At 38.7% G+C, this 27568-nt stretch overlaps 1 protein-coding gene across 1 annotated transcript in view; it reads right to left on the minus strand.

The window, feature by feature from the left end:
- The window catches only part of LOC124254225 (RIMS-binding protein 2-like), a 171066-nt gene that overhangs the window by 31034 nt on the left and 112464 nt on the right, over positions 1–27568 (minus strand). The window contains exons 7-12 of the mRNA XM_046688114.1: positions 21082–21204; positions 12138–12242; positions 11808–11858; positions 10124–10364; positions 6845–6931; positions 1138–1296 (exon numbers count right to left, since the gene is read on the minus strand). Coding sequence (XP_046544070.1) covers positions 1138–1296; positions 6845–6931; positions 10124–10364; positions 11808–11858; positions 12138–12242; positions 21082–21204 — 766 coding nt within the window. The remainder of the gene's footprint in view (positions 1–1137; positions 1297–6844; positions 6932–10123; positions 10365–11807; positions 11859–12137; positions 12243–21081; positions 21205–27568) is intronic.

Raw genomic sequence — 27568 nt, forward strand, 5'->3', positions numbered from 1 at the left:
TCTAGGAAAACTCGTGCAAGTCAACAGTGCATGATCTAAAACGGAAATTGAAAACTGCTAAAAAGATTAGTGTGGAAAAGTGACGGAAAGAATACTACGGAAACATTTGAAGCAATAAAACTATCGGAAATCATCAGAAGATATAAAACACACAACTAGAATTATTTCTGGTTTTTTCAGATATTTTCTGATTAGTTAATTTGTTAGAAGAAATATGTTTAGTTTTCAGGCAAGTAGTTTTTTCCTTACAAACTGAAGTGAAGCTACACTAAACTCAAATTTCTGATTGTGGTGGATACTAGATGCACAAGTAATATAATTATTATTTAGACCAGCAATACTTCAGCCCGATAGAAACACAATCAGTACACTCGGTTGGTTGAAATCTGAATAACAATGATAATCATGATACATCAATATCAGCAGAAAGCAATTTATCAACATAAGTGCCACAAGGAAGCATTCACAAAATGATATCTGCTTAAAGACTGAATGAAAGCATTCTCACACTCAGGAACGCTACACGCACTTTCCAAGATTTGTACATACTTCTGGGTACCCATCTTACAACTGGGCTGATTGGTATACTTTGTTGAGTACCTTGACCAATGATTCAATGAAATGATCGAGTTTTAACCAAGTGATTTCTCTTGTGATTCAGTACCTTTAAATAATGACCACGCTAATATTGTTTCAGCAACAAATTTTTAAAATACAAATTGGTATTTTAGTCACTTCTTGAATACACTGAAGTAAGTGGTCATATATCTTGTGCTATTTGAATATTTTAAATTCCATTTAAAAATGTATTGACTAATTAAAAACATTACTCATACTTAGTACATCCACAAATACTACTGAGATGTCATATGGATATATATGTTGGGCGTAGCATTGTGTAGGAAACATATTAACTGTGGTATATGTGTTTATTTACGTACCAAAAGAACTATGACAACTTTTTTATGTGTTCAGCATTTAGTTTGCATCCATTTAAGTGTATGCATCACAAACCACACAGAAGAAGGAGAAGAACACAAAGAGGAAGTAAAATCAAGACAAAGAAAAGGGAGACAAGAATCATTGGTGATGACATGCAGACCACTACAAAAAGCACCAGGAATGGCAACCAATCACCTTCTAGAGATTTTTGATTGTCATCATCCGAATCTGAGGCAGCAAGTTCTTTAAGTTTTTTGGAGATTTCATTCAGTTCAGGGTCCTCACAATCGCTTTTGTTTGGGGAGGACTTATTGTTGCTACTGAGATCATCATCCAATTCCTCCTCTGCGAAACCTAATAGGGAGTAATTATTGTAGAAAAACGTAAAAGCAAATAGCGCCTACAGCATTTCCTCTACCTTGAGCCCCTCAGTTTGTAGCAATTTTTTATGACACAAGGTTTTCAATCCATTTCAAAATAATGGTTGCTCTAATCTACTGCAATCATCCATGAAGTAAGTGGCTTCATATTTCTTAATGATAAACAAAATATAAATGACTATCAATACTAAAGGACTAAATGAGAGCCAAAATTATGAAAGAATCAGGCTACAAAACTGCATTAAAGTTCCTGTAGGTGTAAAAATAATTAGTGTGGTCCAAAATAATTTGATTTCATGAGTGAGTGAGTGAGTTGGGCTCAATGCCACTTTGAACAGTTTTCTAGTTCTATCATGGCATGTAAACTACTGACTGAGTTTGGTTTTACACCGCTTTTAGCAATATTCCAGCAATATCACTGCGGGGGACACCAGAAATGGGCTTCACTCATTGTACACATGAGGAGCCAACGCTTTAACCACTAGACTACCCCGACGACCCGGCATGTCAAGCTAACTGCAGGAGGAAAGTCTGAAACAATGCAGGTCTCAGATGTTCACCGCTCTGCCAAACTCCAAGGTTATGGTACTGACAAACCATAGAAACATATTTGGAGCAAACCAGGCTTCAAACCCACCAGCATGGGTGTACTGATCACCAAGGGAGGCAACTCTCTACAGTGAATCGCAATGTCTTTAACAACTCGGACAAACACACCCTGATTTTATGAAATTATCAATAGGAATATTCAATTTTGATAAATGCATTCATTTTATAAAAATAAAATAAAAACAACAAACAGCTGAAATAGAAGCATGTTGATTCTGATTCACAGCAAAATGATCAGTGCCAGTGTGTTCATGTCAAGTTGGTTAGTGGAACCACAGTATTTTATTATGATGCCTACATAATTTAAATATGTACTTAAAAGTAATTATAAGAGGAAATAAAGTAATGATTCCTTCACCATCTGCAATATCTGGAAGCAAAAAATAAATCTTGTCAAGGAAATGTCCTAAAATATTTCATGAAGAAACTACATAGTCCTATTTGCACTGAGAACACACACACAAAAAAATCCACTGTACTTCAATGAACTGTTTTTCACTCACATAAATATATTTAATTGCTTCTGATTAAGTAATTAATTAGAAGATAAAGCTACTCTGTTTTCAATTTTGTGGTCCTTTATCGTTGATTTAAGACCGCTAAATGTAATGTAAAAACCGAACGCGCCAGCTCTTAGCCAATCAGAATCGAGTATCACACAATGTCGTGCTAGAATAATGAATCATGGTCATATGTCTGAATTTGAGCATTTAAAATGAATTCTTGATCTATGATTAACTTCAAAAGTAGAGAATAATCAGTCTGAATTATTTGTCAAAACATAAAAGGCAAAATAATGATGAAAATTATTGGAATGGATCACTTATAAATAACCAGTGATGACATCAGGTTTTCACCAGGATGTGTATATTAGCATATCCTGCATTGCAAGCACCAACCATTCACACAATCTACATTTAAAAGTAAGTTTTTGTTTGTAGGTTGTATACAGTATTGAATCAATTTGTCATATTTAAATATTTACGTACACCCATAAACTGAATTCCGACATGAAAATGTGACGTTATTATATTTTTATAAATATTCCAGAAACATCCTGATAAGGGACACTGGAAATAGGGTTTTACTCATATGGGAATCAAACCCAGGGTTCAGCATGAAAAGCAAACACTTTAACCACTAGACTACCCTACTTCTGTCAGAGTTAGAGAAAACGGAAGAGGTGCACAATATATGCATTTTGATACTTCACTGGATTGTCTGGTCCAGACTCGATTATTTACAGATGGCCGCCATATAGCTGGAGTACTGTTGAGTGTGGCGTAAAACTAAAGTCAATCACTAATACATCAATGGAGTGAGTGAGTGAGTTTAGTTTTACGCCGCTTTTAGCAATATTCCAGCAATATCACGGTGGGGCACACCGGAAATGGGCTTCACACATTGTACCGATGTGGGGAATCGAACCTGGGTGTTCAGCATGACGAGCGAACGCTTTAACCACTAGACTACCCCACCGCTGAAATACATCAATGGTACAGTTCACATCAAATATATACATTGAGATTAAATTTGCATTTTGCATTTAAGGAAGTATAAGAGAATAGAAACGCAAATTGAGAAAACCCCATTACAGCAGTATGCACATGAGGTTTGGGTGCTTTGTTAGTCATAAGATATTATAACATTGTGGAAAAAAAAAATAACAAATAGAAAACGCTGATAAGAGTTCACATCAATATCTTTAAGAAATCAAATACTCTCCTTAAAACATTGATCTGACTTTTACATAAAAGTTCATAAAAAACATCAATATACATTTTCTGAGAAGTTTCTAATGCATGCAATGATCAAGCATTGTATTACATGATACATTAGGAATGTAATTGAAATTTAAATTATTCTGCCAGAGTCAATTACATATTTAAATTTTAATCTATTATTTAAAAAAAAGCTACACTGAGAATCCAGGCAATATGGATGCTCAGCAAGCATTGTCTTAAGGCCCATTATGATGCTTTCTGTGGTCTGTATTACCACGTTACCATAGCAACAGGTTGTTACGATAAATGAGATAATTTTTCTCATCAGTCCAAAGGAAAACTTAGAAGTTGATCACCAAATAAATCGTGTCACATTTATTGAAGCCGAATCCATCTCCGAATTGACGATCAGTATTCCATTAAGCAATGTACAATGTTTGGTAGCTTGAATGTCGGATCTCTGGTCAAAGGTAATTCCAAAAGGTTTAATTTTTTGTCCTTTATATATCAATGTGAACATTGGCTAAAGTATGTTCCATCAAAATTAATCACAAGTAGAGAATTTTCTCAAAGATATTCATTTACTTTCAGATGTTATTAAGTTTGAATTAAAAAAAAAAATCTTTATTTTAATAAAAATATCTACAATAAAAATCTTACAGTAAAAGTACTTAAATTTTAATTTCAATCTGAATTGTCCATTTTAATGGTTTTATGATTGTAATGATATGTCAGAAAATGCAACAACTGAATATGTTAATTAATTCATTAATTAATCCACCGCCATATAGCTGGAATATTGCTGAGAGCAGGTAGAAATAAACTCACTCACTCACTCATTTATTACTTATTAGCTGATACTGTATTAAAGAATGAAAAAATACAACAAATTATTAATGAAATTGATTTAACCCTATGATCTCGTTTACGTACATATATTTTGGGCCAGTGGCCTTTTACTGAATATTACTTTCTGTCTGTCAATTAATACATTACATTTATGGACCCTAATCACAAAATGAAGAAGCATGTCACTAATTTAATGTTATTTATCATACAGAAATACCCTACATCATTACAGACACGGGTCCATGCAGCAAGCCTATCTTGTAGCAGAGATAACGAGATTTCATCATTCAGAAACCTTTACAAGGTCTAATAATAATCTGTCATGGTCTCGACGTTTTTTACGAGCTTCAGTAATGGAAAAGGTTGCATGTTTCACTGCCCAGAGAAGAACCGTGGACATCGTCGTCAGAGATCAACATCCACAAGATGGCGCGGTCTTGTTTACGACGCACCGAAATGGATTCTTCTTTGGTGATAGCTTCATAACAAGTGATTACTTTACCGAACAGAAGTGGAACTTTACTGACGTCACGTGCAATCAAAATGACTACCGATTACTATCTTCCTTAGAATAGATCTATCGCATGGAAATGTTATTTTAAGACTTATCTGAGGTACATTTACAGCACATGACAAAAGTTAATTTGAGGCTATGTCAGAAAACTGGGGTAAAGGTTTGACAATTCTGAAAACTTAAACATAAATTTCAGCTTAAATGTTAATTTTGTGATCAATTGAATAAAATCTCCCTTTGGCTGATTTTAAATTTATTTTTGATATTGTTTACACACACTTTTTAAAAAATGACATATTTTATTTGAATGAAAGATTGTTAAAAATGTGAATGTTTAGAAACTTCTTCAACTAATATTGCCATTGTAACAAAGATTATGACTTTATGATTAAAGAATTTGATAATGATGCTTAAAAATTATGTAAGGTTAATTTTCTTACATATCAAATTGTCTCTCTAAAAGCTGACTATACAGAATATCAAATAAAAGGGTCTAAAGATGTGTTTGACGAACATAATAAGATGCATAGAACTTTCTAGAAGCTTAAGCTAAAAGCTGAACTGTACCAAACATAACAGAGAATCTAAAAGTCTCAATAACGTGTAATCCCCTAGTGTATGATTTCTGTCCCACAGTGTATCAGATGAACAAAAAAATCAACTTGCTTTTTATTTTACAGGTGCATTATTGTGTAACACTGCTTATCGTGAAGAAAACATAATGGTTTAAAACAGTACTTTAGCAAACTGTGCTCATAAGCAATACAAAATGTGTAACAGTATTTTCAAGTTGCATCCAGATATGGCATATTTTTATTAAAAATACATTCAAATAACCCCCAAATAATTTCCCAGTGATATTTTATTGCAAGCTTTCAATATCATCTTATATATCCAAATACTCTATCATACATTAATAATTAAATCAAGCCACCAGAGAAGATCAGTTTCAGAAATGGTCTTCAGCAATCCATGCATGAGATGAATAACGGAATCTGGTGGTCAGCTCACTGATTTAGTTGACACATGTCATTATATCCCAGCTGCATAGATCAATGCTCATGCTGATCACTGGATTGTGTGGTCTAGACTCTGATAATTTACAGACCACCACCATATAGCTGGAATATTGCTGAGTGCGGTGTTAAACAAACGAACAAACACAAAGTGAGAACTGAAAAAAAACCCAGACTTTATCTATCCTGGAAATATCGGTTTCAAGTAGGGTTCCTTATCAATGTTGAAATCCCACCCTCATGCCATCTGGATGCAACATTGTATTTTACAAGTGCTGAACAATAACACATAACTGTAGTATCCGTGGTTTTGTATTGTTTTTAATACTTATGCTGAAGGTTATATCCATATAATAAATAGTAGAGTTTTGTATTCAGCAATTTTCCAGCAACAAGAACTGGGCTTCACACACTGTATCCATTGGGAATCAAACCCAGAACTTTAAGTGTGACAAACAAGCACTTTACCCACTGGGCCATCTACTAGGGATTACATGATGTCAATGATTCAGTATTGTTTTACACGACCTTCGGCAATATTTCAGCCACAGGTATATGGACCAAGCATTTAATTCAAGAAAACCATAGTATCATCCTAATTGAGTTTGACACAATGGGTTGACTTCACCAGCATATGTCACCATTTACCAGTATGATACATGATGCAAAAACAAACTACGCTCTTTCTGTAATAAAAATATATAATTTCAACAAATAAAGTTTGAAATGTAACATTATGAACAAAATAACTAATACATAATAAAAAGTTCAACATAGATAACCATGAAATTGATGGAGAAATCCCCTCACCTGTGTCAAGAGACTTGCTGGATTCGGAGGTTGGAATATAACCAACAGATGTCTCACTGAGGGAGAAATGGGAGGGAACCACAGGATCTAGATAAAGTTATGGAAAGAAAGGAATTAAGAAATTCTAAAATAGCATGACAAAAAGATACAGTTTAATCAGTATGGCCACAGCAAATTGATTACTTGTGCTTCACAAGTTTCGTCTGAATCAGGTTACACTACAGCAAATCAGAATCTGTAGTTTAATAAGCACTTTTTGAAGGGAGCCTTCAGTGCAGAGTGAATCCTATGAAAGCTGTGATTGGCTGATTTTGTGCAAGATTGTTGTGCTTTTAATTGTACATCCATCCATCAATAAAAAATTGACAATGTTTTTTTAATATTTAGTGCTGTCTTTTTTACTGATGACTTATACTGAATGCTACCACAGGTATTTTCAGGAGGTTGACATTTTGTGCGGAACTGGAGTTTGTCTGTTTAGCTTCCTGTACTCAGAAAAGGAGCCAGCTGAGATGGTCATATTGTATATTTTTACTGCTTCTTTAAGGACCGACTATACACACATATACTAGCTGTTGATATCTTAGTTAATTTTAAAGAATATAACATTACTATAGAAGTCAGTGGGAAAATATTTGGTTTTGTGTAACCTCAAGATACTTCGTGACAAACATTTTGTAGTGAGTGAGTGAGTGAGTTTAGTTTTACGTCACACTCAGCAATATTCCAGCTATATGGTGGCAGTCTGTAAATAATCGAGTCTGGACCAGACAATCCAGTGATCAACATCATGAGCATCGATCTACGTAATTGGGATACGATGACACGTGTCAACCAAGTCAGTGAGCCTGACCACCCAATCCTAGTCGCCTCTTACAAGAACTGGTTACTGAAGATCAATTCTAACCCGGACCTTCACAGGTCAAACACTTTGTAATTACAATGCATAAACTAACATGCATTTTATCATTTGAAGCCTCATGCTAACATCTGCTTCAAAATAAAACTCACATAATGTTCATCTTCTATACAAATAAAGGACTCTAATGAGTGCAGCTTATTGTGTTTTCAGTTTTAACAGAGAATTGTTAAAACAATATATCCAATATACCTAACATCGACCCTTCTCTATTTCTGAAACCAAATTTTGTTGTTGCAAACGTTTATGCACAGAGGTTTGATTGATCATGTGCAATCTGCTTATTTGTTTTTATTTTCTACAGTATGACGTATTAATAAGTTTAAATTCAAACACCCACTCTTTCTTTCCATGTACCAAGGGTGCATGAAATGTCAAAGACGTAACTTAGTAATTTTGTGTAATTTATATATAATGTCCAAACTGTTTACAGAAAAGCTTAACCAATAATAGATTGAAGGAATATATCCAAATGTCACTGTACAATAACTTCAAATGAGTTTAAATTTAAACTTAAAATACCCCCACTTTCTGTGTATATGCCAGAGGTACTAACATGTTGCAGATGACGAAGTGTAATACAATACAGTAAACTTACAAGTTTTTGGTAGAGTCTATTAATTATGTCCAAATACAATACAACAATTCGTAACTAATATTAGTCTGAACAGCCAAGAAAGTCATCAAAATGCCAGAGCAGAATGATCGGAATTAACCTACAAATGTCAAAATATCTTTCTTCACTGGTTTAATGTCAAAGCTTTTGATGACAATTTTTTGTTATACCAAACCTGAATAAGCTCCTTGATATTCAAACCTTCCTGTATTAATGCCTTATATGGAACTGTTTTTGTTTGTTTAATTTCATGCTCATTTTGGTCTAATTCCAAGAAAATATTCTTTGTAACCAGAGATACACTGGAGCAAAAGTCTGTGATAAACATGTTTGTATATCTTGCACATTTCTGAAAATCTCTACTTATTTTTTCCAGTGTTATACTATCCATCCATTTTGAATACTCACCCTGCCTATATTCAAGAAATAAAATATTATAAACACATACCTGGTGAGGTGAGATTGGGTTTAACGTCGTGCTTGACATTATTTCGCTCATATGACGACGTGCATGCGTGTGTATGTGTATGTGCGGCTGCTTGTACTAGCCCAGACTGAAGCTGGTTTTATAGTGCTAGCCCACTGAGATACCATGCCGCAGTGAAGCATGAATACCCCACTCAGACACATTATACTGACTCCGAGCTGACCAGTCCTTGTTGTACCCATTAATGCCAAGCGCCAGACAGGGACCAACAAGTACCATATTTTAACGTCTTTTGGTATGACGCGGTATGGGATCGAACCCGCGACCTTCCGCTCTCCGCGGGCCGCTCTAACCACTACACCACAGAGGCGGTATAAACACATACCTAATCACAGCGTGAGGGGTGATACAGATTTTATCACATCCTGCATATTTTAGGAAATCATGACTTTTCTTCCCTAGCTATACCATCCAGATCTGTTTATTTCATGCTCATTTCATGTACATGTATATTCAAGAAGAAATGACTATATAACCTACAATTATTGAGAGACAGATGGGTGGTATACATGCTTGCATAGCTTGTATATTTCAGAAATTGCTATTTGTCTTCATGCTTTAGACTTATCAATTTTGTTTGAATTAATGCTTATCTTGGCCTAATTTTGGGAAAGTGAGTGAGTGAGTTTAGCAATATTCCAGCAATATCACAGGGGACACCAGAAATGGGCTTCACATATTGTACCTATGTGGGGACTCAAACTCAGGTCTTTGGCGTGATGAGCGAACACTTTGACCACTAGGCTACCCCACCGCCCCAATTTTAAGGAAGAAATACTTTAATACTGGTAATATGGAACTTGCATACCTTATGGTTTTTTTAAATCACTACTTTTCTTCTCGTGTTATGGATGTGGATTTACTTGCTTCTTTCAGAAGCACCAAGATCCCATGTGGTCAAGGGAAACAGAGAGAATAATAAAGATCAAGGAATAAAGGCTTCAAACAAAATCTTCCCCAGGCACGGTGACAATACATCTTAACATGGATCTTGTTAATTACAGACTTCTGGCATTGGCAAAAGAAAAATGCCAGGAATTGTGTAAAAAAATTCTTAGTATTTAAAACAAAATAACTATACATTAAACCTGGTAAAAGTTCTTGCTCAAAATATTATGCATGTCGACAACTTTATTTAACACAACCTGAAGAGATTCATGAACCAAAATCTGTAGAAATGATGCTGGAAGACCATTGGTGCCATCCCTGCCTGGAGAAGATGTAACTAGAGAGAAAATGATGAAAAACACCACGAACCCTCTACTGGGTGACCATTTTGATTGGAGGAAGATCTTCGATTATAACTGTTGCTAGGCAACAAGGGGAGAGCATCAGTACCAGTAGATATATGTTGTGGTTTCTCGGTCTGTATTTGTGTGGAAGTGGTTAAAGCTCTGTGGTGGAGAGCTTCTGTTTTAATTGCTGTTAGTTCTGACTTCAGGTCTGCTTGTCGGTGCTGATGCACTTGGCACTGCTGCTCAAGATCCTGTATTCTTATCTGAAACATAGTGGACCAGACAATTCAGTGATCAACAGCATCGATCTACGCAACTGGGATATGATGACATGTGTCAACCAAGTCAGAGAGCCTGACCTCCCGATCCTGTCAGTCACCTTTTGGGACAAGCATGGGTTACTGAAGACCAATTCTAACCCGGATCTTCACAGGTCTCTTGTGAGTTTTAAGCCATGTGAAGGCTTAATGGAAGTCTAAACAGGCCAAATTAGTCTGTGTCAGTCCTTGAAATACTTTCCCTAAGGCCTAAAAGCACTAAATGAAGCAAGTCAAGATTTGTTAACAGGTTCAAACACATCATCTCTCAAGGGATCCTTTTAAATTTAAATGCAGCATTTGGTTTCATCAATATTATTCAGAGTGAGTATGGTTTTATGTCTTTATTATGCTAGGTTCACACTGTCGAGCAATTCGTTACGAATGCCATGATTGGCCATTTGAGCAACGATTGGCCCTCGACGGGAATATATACAGCCCGACTGACCATGGGCTTCTCTGTTTCTTGAACTTCTACAGAGTGAAAACTACAACCCACACAACCACAACTGATTCCGATCACTACGATTTGGAAGCACCATTAGACGCGATATGTTGCGCTTTGTTACCTTCAATAAGATCTGATGCAATGACTACGATTGACATATTAATTGTGTTGATTGTAGAAATTTTATTAACTGTCCAAAGTTCTTCTACGATCAACACGTTTGACCTCAAGATCTGATAAGATCTGATAGGATCACCACGATTAGTCCATGATTAAGACCACGATTTCAATCGTGGCGTGCATCGTGATAGTGTAAACATAGCATTAGCAGTTTACACAGCAATATCACAGAATGGACACCAGAAATGGGCTTCACACATTGTACCCATGGGATTTGAACCCAGTTCTAACAAGTGAATACTCTGAGCCTTAGTCTACTCCACCACCCTATTTTCAAAGACAAAGTCTAGGGCCAAATACATGTCTTTGGTCATTCAAGCAAGCCATTTTATGGAATTTTACACATACATCAAATTTTATGATTCTTTAACAAACAGTGATTAGCCTAGTAATGATTCACTGACAATAACAGTAAATAAATGAGTGAAAGAATGTATGAAAGGAAGAACATGAATGTCTGAAAACAACTGTCTGGATGGTAAACAAATTCAGTACCAGACTGACTGACTGAGTTTGGTTTTACGCCGCTTTTAGCAATATTCCAGCAACATCACAGCGGGGAACACCAGAAATGGGCTTCACACAATGTACCCATGTGGGGATTCGAACCCGGGTCTTCGGCGTGACGAGCCAACGCTTTAACCACTAGGCTACCCCACCGCCCTTCAGTACCAGAACTCCTTATATCATGATCCACTCCGATCAAGTTACCAAGATGTATTTTCAGAAATACCCTGGGGATAATAACAGATAAGTCTCACCTGGAGCTCCCTCACTGCTGTCTCGTGTTCTATTTTTGCCTCTTCCTGTGACTGTAACAGAAATAAGTGAGTGAGTGTTGAGATCCTACAACAGGTAAGGGGCACAACTCTGCAAATGAATTGTGGCACCTCAAATACATCATAGTCATTCATCAGAGGATTATTAAGAAAACTTTCAAACTGCAATTGATAAATTTAGTACTATTGATATGGAGGAACATTTTCCTCTTTGATAAGAATGCAGGATAATAAATCTTTTGTCATGGTTGAGAGGGCTTGGGCCGACATACAGTTTATAAGCAGCTGATATTTCAGAAAGATTATGTCTACCTCATGCAGCCGGTCAATCTCGATCTGTTTGTGCTCAAGTTTTCGGAGTGCTTCCTGATAGTCATTGTCCAACTGGTGAAGCTGCTCTGAGGATTGCTGGAGATCCTGTAACACAAGGGGAGATAAGTCAGTGAGTTTGTAAGGGAGGTAATCACTGTGCTTCTGTTCTGTAAAGTGAAGCAAGACAAGTCAGTGAAGTAATGTTACTGTAAAGTAAGGGAGATAACTGCAGTCAGTTCATGTGCCTGTAAAATAAGGGGAGATAAGCGGTGAAGTTGAATTTCAAGCTCCTGTCTACTCCTGGATGAACTCCTGGCTTCTATGTGTCAATTGCCATTTCAAATCAGTACCCACAAACTACAGAATTCCCTTCTCAAGTGTCCACCATTGTTATCTGATCACTGTTGTTTATATCGTTATCTGCTTCCCAGTTTTGATTCACTTTGAAGTAAGAATACACTCCAAACTTTTGTGTTCCTCAAATTACAGATGTTGACATCCATAAATTGTTCCCTTTATGTGTATCACTTCTAAATGCCAGTCAAACACTTTAAATAATAATAATAATAATAATAATAATGTATTTATAAAGCGCCTAATATCCACCATAGAGATGCTCAGTGGCGCTGTGACAATATTAGGGAGGGAAATAGTTCATATAACTTTACAGAAAGGCAGCAGTGAATAGATGGGTCTTTAGCAGAGATTTAAAATTTCTTTCGATGAAGTGTTCCTGATTTCCTTTGCAAGAGAGTTCCACAGTTTAGGGCTGGCAAAGGAGAAGGCTCGGTCAGACAATTGGTTTGGAGATCTGTGTTGGGTGAGGAGAGAGTCAGAGGAGGGTTGGAGTCTTCGCTGAGGTACATACACGGAGACGAGATGTTTGAGATAGTCGGGAAAGTTATCGTTGTAGAGGCAGTCATCTATTACTGTCCTAATAGATGAATTTAAGTATTTCCATGGCAACAGAAGCGATAGAAATAGAAGAACGACAAAACCCTTTACACATTCATAAGAAATCTCTGCCAAAAGCAGAGTCGATTGTACAATTGTGACTATATCATGATCAGATATTTGTTTCAGCAGTATTACAGCTGTATGATGTTGTTTGTAAACAAATCAGGTCTGAACCAGACAATCCAGTGATTGTCACCATGCGATACGATGACAGGGCATGTGTTTATGAATCACTATGAAATAGTGATGATACCAGGTGTTCACGAACTGATCTGTCTAGTTTGCAGAGAATTAAGGAAAATTAAGTTGTTCAGGTCAGAATTTAAAAATGCAATGCTTTTGTTATTTGGGACTGAGAAAGGCGATTATACTACATTGACACAGATTTACAGGCTTCAAAAACCATTCCACATTTCAAACCAATCAGATTGTATCTTACACTCTTTAGAGGAACTGGTTGGCATGTGTATGTGGTGTATGTGCATGCATGCATGTGTGTGTGTGCATGAGTGTCACACATACGCGAGCATGCATGCATACATGATTTATTTTGGAGAGGGAGATAACATTGCTCCTAGAATTGTATCATATTCTGCTGTCCCCCATCTACATGTAACAGTTTTTAATGGTCCCTTCCCCCCTCATCCCATAATACCCTGACAATGTAAAAACATAGAGAATCTTGAGCAATGGCCTCTCAAACCATGGCAGCCAGTATGGACAAATCCACTGCACAACACTGCAGAACATCGCTAAGTCTCCAGTCTCAGGTTTATTGTTGTGGTAAATGTTACGATCACAATACAGCGGATGACATGCAAGCTGCACGCCCACCTCCTGCAATTTTATCTCATGGCCAGAAAATGACTTACTTTCTTAGCTCACAGCTGAGAAGGAAGATACAATCAGACCCTCTCAGGTTAGAATTAAGCTCGGTTGATCACCCTTGTTAACATGTACATCATGATTTTGTCATTTGTCGTCAAACCAGGAATCCCATTTCCCCCCCACCCCCCAAGCCATGTATTTTCCTTTCCTCCTCTTCCTTTATAATATCACAATGATCCAACAAGGTCGGGTTAGAATAAACCTTCAGTAACCCATGCTTGTCGTGAAGAGGTGACTAGAATAAACCTTCAGGATCGGGTGGTCAGCCTCGCTGGCTTGGTTGACACATGTCATCATGACTTGTCCCATTTGCTAACAGGATCGATGCTCATGCTGTTGATCACTGGATTGTCTGGTCCAAATTCGATTATTTACAGACCGCTGCCATATAGCTGGAATATTGCTGAGTGTGGCGTAAAACTAAACTCACTCACTCAATTTCCTATATGGGTACAATGTGTGAAGCCCATTTCTAGTGTCCTCCGCCATGATATTGCTGGTATATTGCTAAAAGTGGCGTAAAACCAAACTTCACTGACTTTCCTCATGATCGGATTCAATGTCTACATCTACTGAATACATGAAATGTTTTTCCATGTTTCTTTAGAAAATAGAACACATTCTTATGAGTAAGTAGAGATGTTTTCCTCATGCTTACTTTTACGAATTTATTTCATGAAGCAGTCACAAGATAAACTTCAAGAGTGGAACAATAGGTCTTTGATAAGCGCCCACCCTAGGGATCAACTATTGCACTGCTGTTGTTTGAGTCAATCTCTATATTGATCTCTATCGTTATTGCCGCTGATAACCATGTGATCGTCATGTGTTCCTGACTTCTGCTGGTGACGTCCTCGCTCAGTACCCATAAAATAGGACAGCAGGGTCGTCACAAACTTAAGATACCAGCCTCTTTGATGTAATGTTGCCCTTTACTCTCTCAGTTAATGATCTGCCTGCTAATTTTGGTCCCTTACGTTCTGCGATCATGATGCGATAATGTTGTTCCTTACTCTCTCTGCTAATGTGGTCCTTACTCTCTCTGCTAATGTGGTCCTTACTCTCTCTGCTAATGTGGTCCTTTACTCTCTGCTAATGTGGTCCTTACACTCTCCACTAATGTGGTCCTTACTCTCTCTGGCTAATGTGGTCCTTACTCTCTCTGCTAATGTGGTCCTTACTCTCTGCTAATGTGGTCCTTACTCTCTGCTAATGTGGTCCTTACTCTCTGCTAATGTGGTCCTTACTCTCTGCTAATGTGGTCCTTACTCTCTGCTAATGTGGTCCTTACCTCTCTGCTAATGTGGTCCTTACTCTCTCTGCTAATGTGGTCCTTACTCTCTCTGCTAATGTGGTCCTTACACTTACCTCTCTGCTAATGTGGTCCTTACTCTCTGCTAATGTGTCTTACTCTCTTACTTCCTCTGCTAATGTGTGTCCTTACTCTCTCTCTCTCTAATGTGGTGCCTTACTCTGCTAATGTGGTGCTCCTTACTCTCTGCTAATGTGGTCCTTACTCTCTGCTAATGTGCTCCTTACTCTCTCTCTGCTAATGTGCTCCTTACTCTCTCTGCTAATGTGGTCCTTACACTCTGCTAATGTGCTCCTTACTCTCTCTGCTAATGTGCTCCTTACTCTCTGCTAATGTGCTCCTTACTCTGCTAATGTGCTCCTTACTCTCTGCTAATGTGCTCCCTGCTACTCCTCTCTCCTTAATGTGCTCCTCTCTCTGCTAATGTGCTCCTTACTCTCTCTGCTAATGTGGTCCTTACTCTCTCTGCTAATGTGGTCCTTACTCTCTGCTAATGTGCTCCTTACTCTCTGCTAATGTGCTCCTTACTCTCTCTGCTAATGTGGTCCTTACTCTCTCTGCTAATGTGCTCCTTACTCTCTGCTAATGTGCTCCTTACTCTCTCTGCTAATGTGCTCCTTAATCTGCTAATGTGTGTCCTACACTCTTACTCTCTCTGCTAATGTGGTGCTCCTCCTTACTCTCTGCTAATGTGCTCCTTACTCTCTGCTAATGTGCTACTCTCTGCTAATGTGCTCCTTACTCTCTCTGCTAATGTGCTCCTTACTCTCTCTGCTAATGTGCTCCTTACTCTCTCTGCTAATGTGCTCCTTACTCTCTCTAATGTCCTTACTACTCTCTGCTAATGTGGTCCTTACTCTCTGCTAATGTGCTCCTTACTCTCTCTGCTAATGTGCTCCTTACTCTCTGCTAATGTGCTCCTTACTCTCTCTGCTAATGTGGTCCTTACTCTCTCTGCTAATGTGGTCCTTACACTCTCTGCTAATGTGCTCCTTACTCTCTGCTAATGTGCTCCTTACTCTCTGCTAATGTGCTCCTTACTCTCTGCTAATGTGGTCCTTACTCTCTCTGCTAATGTGCTCCTTACTCTCTCTGCTAATGTGCTCCTTACTCTCTGCTAATGTGGTCCTTACTCTCTGCTAATGTGGTCCTTACTCTCTCTGCTAATGTGGTCCTTACTCTCTCTGCTAATGTGGTCCTTACTCTCTCTGCTAATGTGCTCCTTACTCTCTGCTAATGTGGTCCCTCTACTCTCTGCTAATGTGCTAATGTGCTCCTTACTCTCTGCTAATGTGCTCCCTCTCTAATGTGCTCCTTACTCTCTGCTAATGTGCTCCTACTGCTCAATGTGCTCCTTACTCTCTCTGCTAATGTGCTCCTTACTCTCTGCTAATGTGCTCCTTACTCTCTCTGCTAATGTGCTCCTTACTCTCTGCTAATGTGGTCCTTACTCTCTCTGCTAATGTGCTCCTTACTCTCTCTGCTAATGTGCTCCTTACTCTCTGCTAATGTGGTCCTTACTCTCTCTGCTAATGTGGTCCTTACTCTCTGCTAATGTGCTCCTTACTCTCTGCTAATGTCCTACTCTCTCTGCTAATGTGGTCCTTACTCTCTGCTAATGTGGTCCTTACTCTCTCTGCTAATGTGGTCCTTACTCTCTCTGCTAATGTGGTCCTTACTCTCTGCTAATGTGGTCCTTACTCTCTCTGCTCCTTACTAATGTGGTCCTTACTCTCTCTGCTAATGTGCTCCTTTACTCTCTGCTAATGTGCTCCTTACTCTCTGCTAATGTGGTCCTTTACTCTCTGCTAATGTGCTCCTTACTCTCTGCCTGCTAATGTGCTCCTTACTCTCTCTACTCTGCTTAATGTGGTCCTTACTCTCTCTGCTAATGTGGTCCTTACTCTCTGCTAATGTGCTCCTTACTCTCTCTGCTAATGTGCTCCTTACTCTCTGCTAATGTGGTCCTAATACTCTCTCTGCTAATGTGCTCCTCTATGTGGTCCTCTCTCTGCTAATGTGCTCCTTACTCTCTGCTAATGTGCTCCTCCTACTACTCTCTCTGCTAATGTGGTCCTTACTCTCTCTGCTAATGTGGTCCTTACTCTCTAATGTGCTACCTCTGCTAATGTGGTCCTTACTCTCTGCTAATGTCTCCTTACTCTCTCTGCTAATGTGCTCCTTACTCTCTCTGCTAATGTGTGCTCCTTACTCTCTGCTAATGTGCTGCTAATGTCCTTACTCTCTGCTAATGTGCTCCTTACTCTCTCTGCTAATGTGCTCCTTACTCTCTGCTAATGTGGTCCTTACTCTCTCTGCTAATGTGCTCCTTACTCTCTGCTAATGTGCTCCTTACTCTCTCTGCTAATGTGGTCCTTACTCTCTCTGCTAATGTGGTCCTTACTCTCTCTGCTAATGTGCTCCTTACTCTCTCTATGTGGTCCTTACTCTCTCTCTGCTAATGTGGTCCTTACTCTCTCTGCTAATGTGGTCCTTACTCTCTCTGCTAATGTGGTCCTTACTCTCTCTGCTAATGTGGTCCTTACTCTCTCTGCTAATGTGCTCCTTACTCTCTCTGCTAATGTGGTCCTTACTCTCTCTGCTAATGTGCTCCTTGCTCCTTGGTCCACTCTCTCTGCTAATGTGGTCCTTACTCTCTCTAATCAGTCCTTGCTCCTTGTAGTCCTTACTCTCTCTTGCTAATGTGCTCCTAACTCTCCCTGCTAATGTGGTCCTTACTCTCTCAGCTAATGAAGTCCCTGCTCTCTCTGCTAATGGCCTGCATTACCAAGAATGGGTTTCACACACTGTATGATGTTGGGGAGTTGAACCTTGGTCTTCATCATGGCAGGCAACTCTCGGCCACTAGGCTATCAATAACCACTCCCAGCATCTGATAATCCACCACTGACATAATGCTGACCCAACATGGAAGCATGCCGAAGCTAATAACGCTACAACAGAATCAGGTGGCAATGCCTTTCCCGAGAAAACGGTGCTCTGACTCTAATTAACAGAAAACTATTGCCATTTCTTTCAAGTAACAATTGCTGCTAAAATGGAGAGAAGCAGTAGACCAATGTCCCCAAGCTAACACAGATACTCCTGGGGTTAAAGAAACATGACCTTTCCATGAAGCAAGTGCTCCTACTCCAGCGCGGTGCCAAGCAGACAATGGCTGCCAATCATGTAAGACTTGTAACTTGTGTCAGTACTCAATCTGCCTTTGATTAACGATTAGAAACATGTCTACCTTTATTGACTGAAGAGCCTTTAAATCGACACAATAAGTGCACTGGACAGTGAGTGAAATGAATTTCGAATTAATTTCTGTTTGATGTTTCACACCTCTCTTCACAGTATTTTCCAATATCAAATTCTGCCTGTAAATAATTGACCATATATACCAATGATTGATATAATGAACAACATGCCAAAAAGGATACAGTTACACGCTGCGACCAAATCACGGAACCTGACAGACAATCAATTTAAATGTTGCTAGAGACCTGGAATCCTGATTCCATTTTACCCTAACCCACTCACTCACTCATAGCAACGCCAGATCTTGCTGACCCGATGAGAGTAATGCTAAGTTCCTGAACAAATTTCATACAAACTTAACACACCAACATAAATGAAAACTTTTCTCCCAAAAGACGTTACAGGCTGAATCATTCACAAGCGACAGGACATAAATATGCGTAGGTTCGGGGTCAGTTTCACGTATTGCATCACTGTCTTGTTAGCGAATCATCTGCATGCTCATTGGTCATCCATCAACAGCAGGACCTAATCACACCACACAGACATGGACCAGGGCGTCATGACTACATGTCTACACAGCGCCCTGGAGATAAGTCATCTCTTCATCTTCAGAATCCAGATTGTTAGTGTATCTCCAGCTTGTTTGTTTAACACTGGACCTAAGAATATTTCCCGAGAGCGGAAGGTCGCGGGTTCGATCCCCGACCGCGTCATACCAAAAGACGTTAAAATATGGTACTTGTTGGTCCCTGCCTGGCGCTCGGCATTAATGGGTACAACAAGGACTGGTCGGCCTCGGAGTCAGTATAATGTGTCTGAGTGGGGTATTCATGCTTTACTGCGGCATGGTATCTCAGTGAGCTAGCACTATAAAACCAGCTTAAGCCTGGGCTAGTACAAGCAGCCGCACATACACATGCATGCACGTCGTCATATGAGCAAAATATTCTCAAGCACGACGTAAAACCCAATTTCACCTCACCTCACCTAAGAATATTTAACCTACATGGAGAGATGGGAATTCATATATATACATATATTTTAAATATACTGAAAATGAGCAGGTTGGTTGGTTGTCTAACACAGCACCACCCAATCCTGTTAGTTGCCTCTTTCGACAAGCATGGGTTGCTGAAGACCAATTCTAACACCAGATTTGGTTTGATAGTTGTTTAACGCTTCACTCAGTAATTTTCAGCTATATGGCAGCCGTCTGGAAATAATCGAGTCTGGACCAGACTGATCAATAGCATGAGCATCGATCTACGCAACTGGGTGAGTTAGTTTAGTGTTTTACATCACCTTTATCAATATTCCAGCAATATCATAGCAGGTGACACCAAAAACGGGCTTCACATATTGTACCCATGTGGGGAATCAAACCAAGGTCTTCGGCGTGATGTTCGACAGCTTTAACCACTAGGCTACCCCACCCCCCTGAAAATCCAAAATGATACCAGGTGTTCATGAAAAGGGTAAGCTTGACCTTCTCTACTGGCACCACCTGCATTCAAACAATTTGCATAAGAAAATGTGTGTTAACTTGTTGCCTAAGAGGCATGCCGAAAGTGGCAATTAAATGGCATAAAATGTCAAGGTAGCATTTAATCTATGGCTCACAGCAACAGTTTCTTTTGGGAAAACAGTCTTAAAGGTGGCACTATCACTTATGAAATGGTTTAGAGCAAATGAATATTGATCAATTGTTTTCCTAAATAAAAATGTACAAAAGATACTTCCCATTCATGCCAGTGGGCAGATTTTCAAGGCTTGTTCAAAACTTGTTCAAAACTTGTTCAGATGTTACTGTTATTCTGAACAACCAAATCTATTTTTTAACACACACAAATTAATGCACAGGTGCTTCCTCAAACCACATATACACAGAGGTTATAACAAGGGTTTATGACAAGGCTCCATTTTAGACACCTACGTTTTAGAAATTTTACAGAACTCAATAAGCAGATTTAATATCATTCTAAAAATACTCCATGGACCTTGAAACAGGAGACTCTATGGTAAACATCATACGTAGTTTCAGTGAATGAGTGAGTGAGTTAGGTTTTATCATGGTGTCCATGATAACATGGAGGTTTGTTTGTTTTAATGCTGTCAAAATGTCATCGGATCCCAGTCAATAAATGTGTTTTTAAAATTTTAAAATTTATAAACTGCTTTGTGATATGATAAACAAGATAAAGGTTCTCCAACCAATTTAAGGTTCCATCTACAGATATATATCTGTGTAAACTGTTTTATGTTCTATCAGTTACTCCCTCCCATTGGAAACCCCTGAAGATCTAGGTTAGAACTGGTCTTCAGCAAACCATGCTTGTCATAAGAGGCGGCAAACGGGATCAGGTGGTCAGACTCGCTGACTTAATTGAAACATATCATCATATCCAAAGTGCATAGATTGATGCTCATGCTGTAAGTCACTGGATTGTCTGGTCAAGACTCGAATATTGCTGAGTGCAGCGTTAAACAACAAACAAACAAACAGGATGAGATGGCACCTACCCTGACTAGTATCTCCAAGCTATCGACTTTGTACTGCAAAGTGGAGACGTCCTCCTTGGCTACCTCCCGCTCCTGCTGGACTTCCGCGAGTGTAAGACGTAGAGTACTGCATTCCTCGTTGACCTGCAAAAACAAGAGGAGACAACTCTATTTACTTGTCATGTTAAATGATAACAAAATTCCATGACAATAAGGACATGGATCAAATTCAGCTGGATTCTGGAATTCAAACTCAGCATAAGTGTATCCTGGTATGGTCAAGGGACACAACTCTACATACACTAAATTGCATCATAGACCTATGACCACACAATCAACCTGCCTTAACCAATTGTGGTGGAATCACCAGAGTGACCACTGGTTAATTTTTACCTCAGACTTCAGAAGAAAAAGTTATTCTCAAACGATCTTACATATTTTTAACAAAATTCAAACATAACCTATTCCTTCTGTATTTTGGGATAAGGAATAAGGTTCTGTATAAAAAAATGTCCTTGGCAGGTACAACAAAAGCAAAAACAAAGGTAATAATAATAATAATCTTTAAAACATATTAATAACAAAAATCGGTGAATGCTCATAGCGCTAACAATCAAAGCGCAGCACATTATTACCTGGGATAACCAAACAGTAATCCAAGCCATTTGCTAAATATTAATAGGTAAATATACTCAATATGGACCTAGACTTTTAACTGAGGGAATACAGTATTTCTGATGGTTCCAGCGACATATATAACAAGACTCTGTACTATGGAAGTCAGAATACAATCTTGTCGTAACTGGTGTCAGATTGTCCCGAGTGATAAATAATAAGTGAGTGTGTAAATCCGAATCTTGCACGGATGATCAATCCCTTAACGCTCATCACATTGGGATTACACATGGAACGGTCCAGCACCATGGAATCATGAAACCCATTTTCAACAAATCATTACAAATCCCCTCAGAGATCTACATAGACTGGCGCCATTGGGGCACTCACTGATTTATCTTGAAAAAATATACTTCAAATAGTTTGTCTCAGTTGATTCCCAGGTGAAGGAATTTGTGATGAAGCAAAGGTTATAATGATAAATCAAGATAAAGCAGCCAATCCGACTCTCCCCAGGAGTTCAGAATTCACAGTCTTAAACTGCCACTAAATATCTCCTGGATGGCATATTATGAAGCATTCAGATCTTACTTATTCTTGGAGGGCTGAGGCAGCAGTATCTAAATACTTGAATCTGGACCGTACAATCCAGTGACCAACATCCTCAGTATCAGTCTACAAAACTGGGATATGACGATAAGCATCTACCACTGATCCTGAAAATGTGATCCCTTTCATAACTTCTCACAAAGTCATACTGCTGAATACAATTTTATCCCAGATCTTGAAGTTTTTGGTTTGGTTTCTTGTTTAAATCTGCGCTCAGCAATATTCTATATGGTGGGGTCTATAAATAATCGAATCTGGACCAGACAATCCAGTGATCAACAGCATGAGTATCAATCTACGCAACTCGGATACAATGACATGCGTCAACCAAGTCAGCAAGCCTGACCACCCTATCCTGTTAGTCACCTCTTACGACAGGCATGGGTTACTGAACATCAATTCTAACCCAAATCTTCACGGGCACCAAGATCTTGATAGATCCAGCCTTTTGATGAGATGGCATCACAGAAACTATCCTCATAAACACACAAGAATATACAGGTGTATTTTAACAACTGAATTTGACACATCCCATGTTAGACTCTTGTCTAGAATATGTTGGTATTGGCCGATTCCACAGAAAAACATGGCACCAACTACACAGTCTATAACATATATTTAGATCATTAATTACAATATCTATTTCTTTTACAATCTCCCTTGATCACCATACATGCATCTAGAAAGGTTATACACGCCAACAGGAGCTATTTTAATGAGATTGGATTTTTACTGACATGGCCAGGCCTTCAAAGGAAATGTCCCCTTGGTTCAATCCTCGCATTTAGCAGATAATATATAACATACCATACAAGTTGACAGGGATGTTGTCATCACTGACATCAAAGGGATGTTGACTGAGTGAGTGACAGATACAGCTTGAAATATGAAGTGACACCAAAGGGATTTCATTATCAGTGAGTGAGTGAGAGTGAGTGAGTGACAGATACAGCTTGAAATATGAAGTGACACCAAAAGGGATTTCATTATCAGTGAGTGAGGACAGATACAGCTTGAAATATGAAGTGACACCAAAGGGATTTCATTATCAGTGAGTGAGTGAGTGAGTGACAGATACAGCTTGAAATATGAAGTGACACCAAAGGGATTTCATTATCAGTGAGTGAGTGAGTGACAGATACAGCTTGAAATATGAAGTGACACCAAAGGGATTTCATTATCAGTGAGTGAGTGAGTGAGTGAGTGAGTGAGTCTCAGTGCTGCAACAGTAACTTTACGACTATCACCCGGCAGGTGTTCTGGAATAAGATGAACATGTCCAGTCCTACATAGCCCCAAAATGCTCAACAGTAAAAGCCTGGAATAAAAAATTCTTCAGGAATATTCGAAAATGAATTGGAAAAGTTACCAGTTAACCAATTGGATATTAACGTCACATGATGACCTTGGCTGTGGAGCATCCAAGGATCAACGGGGTCGGATGCATGTTTCGCAATTATTTTAAAAGGTCCATACACCAATCAAAAGTAAACTTGAAATAAACCAGCTGAGAAACAAAGAACTTTCAGAACAGAATCACATCCAAGTTCAGTTGACACAAAGCAGGTGAAATGTACAACTATGAAATATACGACTCCATACTGAAACAGCTACTGCTCTGTACCAACTTAGCCTGTCATTAAACCATCAGACCACTGCTCTGGAAATCTGCTCCCTAATAAACCCTCCTCACCGGCAGGGACATTTCTTGCAAGCCGTGTGTTGTATGGCAACATGGGCGTTAAATATTCCCGTCTCCATCGAGACGAAACATCCAAAGCATTACTTTCTACTAAAGAGATGGAATCTATTCCATTACATCCTGACGGACACGTAAAACAAACCTTGGTTTAATATCTTTCCTGAAATGGGTGTTAATTGCATCCTGGGGTGAGTTTCGTGTCTGCGTCACTTACAAAGATGTATCTTTCCTGTATCGTACATTGTTAAAAACACTGGCTGAAGATAAGGCCTTTTGTTGTTAAATGAAGGACAGTGGATGAAAGTGACAACACTGGTAAAAGCTGTGTCAATTGTAATAGTGAAAAAATGTCGACTTGCCAACCTGAACAGATGAATGAGTCACCTTATGTCCAGAGCAAATGGATCATAGCACATGGTGGAGTACTCCCATACTTATATCATCATCATCATCATCATCATGATGTAATTATAAGCACCAGCAGGAGCACCTTTATCATGATATCAATTTCCATCATCATAACATCTTTATCATCTGTCATGAATAATAGTCCATCATAATTTTTATCATCCATCATCAATCATCATCATCATCACATCATCAACAATTATCATCATCATCACATCATCATCACCACCATCATCACATTATCATCACCATCATTACATCATCTCCATCATCATCACATCATCATCATCATCATCATCCATCATCATCATCATCATCATCACATCATCATCATCATCATCATCATCATCATCTCCATCACATCATCATCATCACCATCATCATCACATCATCATCACATCATCATCATCACCATCATCACATCATCATCATCATCATCATCATCATCATCATCACCATCATCACATTATCATCACCATCATCATCATCTCCATCATCATCATCATCACCATCATCACATCATCTCATCATCATCACATTATCATCTCCATAATCATCACCATCATCATCACCATCACTCCTATAACATGCTATTATCAGCTGCAGCAACTTTATCATATTATCATTATCATCATCATTTTCTTCATTACCACCATCGGGTGGTGTGGTAGCCTAACTTTAAAGTGTTTAGTTCATCATCTTCTTCTTCATTACCAAGACCCAGGTTTGATTCCCCACATGGGTACAATGTGTGAAGCCCATTTCTGGTGTTCCCGACGTGATTTTGCTGGAATATTGCTAAAAGCGGCATAAAACCATACTCACTCATTGCCACCATCATCACCACCACTACCACATTCTCCATCATCAGTATTGTTATTACTTATCATTCTATCCCCATTCCATTATTTTACCTCCTGTTTCGGTCCACACAGCAAGACTTGTTCATATTGTATCTATCATCCATAGGAAGTTATGCTTCATTCAATACCTATTTCAAGAACTACCGCCTCCGTGGTGTAGTGGTTAGAGCGTCCGCCCGGAGAGTGGAAGGTCGCGGGTTCGATCCCCGACCGCGTCATACCAAAAGACGTTAAAATATGGTACTTGATGGTCCCTGCCTGGCGCTCGGCATTAATGGGTACAACAAGGAGTGGTCGCCTCGGAGTCAGTATAATGTGTCTGAGTGGGGTATTCATGCTTCACTGCGGCATGGTATCACAGTGGGCTAGCACTATAAAACCAGCTTAAGTCTTGGCTAGTACAAGCAGCCGCACATACACATACACACGCATGCACGTCGTCATATGAGCGAAATATTCTCAAGCACGACGTTAAACCCAATTTCACCTCACCTCTTTCAAGAACTTTTCTTTTAATCATTTCCTTTTTCAAAGTTTCGTACACTGAAGTTTTAATTTAAAACACAACCCAAAAATCTGTTGACTTCTAAACCCTCATCCCTGAAGTACTATTCTGCCTGAACATTGTCTTTACATATCTCACTTTTCACAGACATTTACAACACAAATGTCAAAGGTTAAAGAAACAGATTATCGGCCTAAGTGCTCATTCTCTCCAATGAATGTTTCCTCTGTGTTTCTCATTGTTTCCAGTTTTAGAAGCTCAATCATTCTTAACCTGCCACCAAACACTAAACATCCGTTGGGCTTTCCTTGTTGACAGAAAAAGATCGTAGGGGTGACCTTAACATGGTCAGTAGCCCACCATCACTGTCCTCAAGGACTGGAAGACAATGCTATGGTCAGTTGACAAGGTCCCAGTCGTCCAATTTTCCTATTACCAAGGCAATGGCGATTCAAATGACAATGTCGAGCTAATTTCCGTTCAATTACGCGGTTCCCTGCCAAAGAAGAGAGAAAGAGTCATGGCAAGCCAGACTTGTCCCTCCTATTTTCATCCCATATAGATGTGCAATTTCTGATCAATGCTGTCATGTTTCTTTAATCAATATGTTAATGATTCCTGTCAGGATGTGCAATGGGTATTTCGACATTGACGGTGACATGTATTTGATTACCTCATCAGCAGCAGGCTAGTCGCTTCAACCCGTGTGAAATATAGGCCCTAAACTTCCATGTACATTCAAATAATGCACATTTATACACAGCTACCCTTTCAGTTATATCAAGGAAGTATAAATTTGAATATGTAAATATTAATAACAATAATAATGTGTGAGTTTAGTTCTACGCAACTTTAAGCAATCTTCCCGCAATACCACGGCGAGGGACATCAGAAATGGGCTTCATGGATTGTACCCATGTAGGGAATCGAACCTGGATCTTCAAGGTACGACAAACCACTAAACTACCCCTACAATAATAATAAATATAATAATAAACATATAATAATAAATATATTGCAAATGATTCCATTGTAATGGATCACCTAACCAGAACCATTTTTGACACTCACTTGAAGTGAGTGAGTGAGTTTAGTTTTATGCCTCTTTTAGCAATATTCCATCAATATCACGGTGGGGGACAACAGAAATGGGTATCGAACCCAGGTCTTCAGCAGGACAAGTGAACGCTTCAACGACTGAATTTTATAATTGAACTGAACGATATAACTAGGTTTAAATGAGATGTCATTGAAATAATAATTTTTTTCTTATTATTTGATAATAAACTTCAGTGTCACTTTTTCCATAAATCCATCGATTCTAATATATACACCATCAAGCAAAAACAACTCACTCCATTTTCATATTCTTTCATAAAGATTTAAAAACTTTCATCGTATTCTCATGAAGGAAGCTGATTATCTGACTTCATCAACATCTTTTATCATCATCATCATCATCATCATCATCATCTGACCTGGACAAACATACTTGGGAAGTATTTCTTTACAACCAATGCACCAATTGTCTTTCAGTATTGAACATATATTTTCCCCAAAGACATTAGCATATTGAACCCAGATAATTCCTGTACACCTCCCAAGACTAATGGATAGAGCGTCTGCTTCTGCCACAGGGCAGGGTGTATTCAACAAAACCTGGTCTAATGAGTGAGTGAGTTGAGTTTTACGCCACACTCAGCAATATTCCAGCTATATGGTGGCGGTCTGTAAATAATCGAGTCTGGACCAGACAATCCAGTGATCAACAGCATGAGCATCGATCAATTGGGAACCGATGACATG

This window comes from Haliotis rubra, unplaced genomic scaffold (genome assembly GCF_003918875.1).
Source record: "Haliotis rubra isolate DU_JTF1 unplaced genomic scaffold, ASM391887v1 Scf569, whole genome shotgun sequence".
Lineage (NCBI taxonomy): Eukaryota > Metazoa > Mollusca > Gastropoda > Lepetellida > Haliotidae > Haliotis > Haliotis rubra.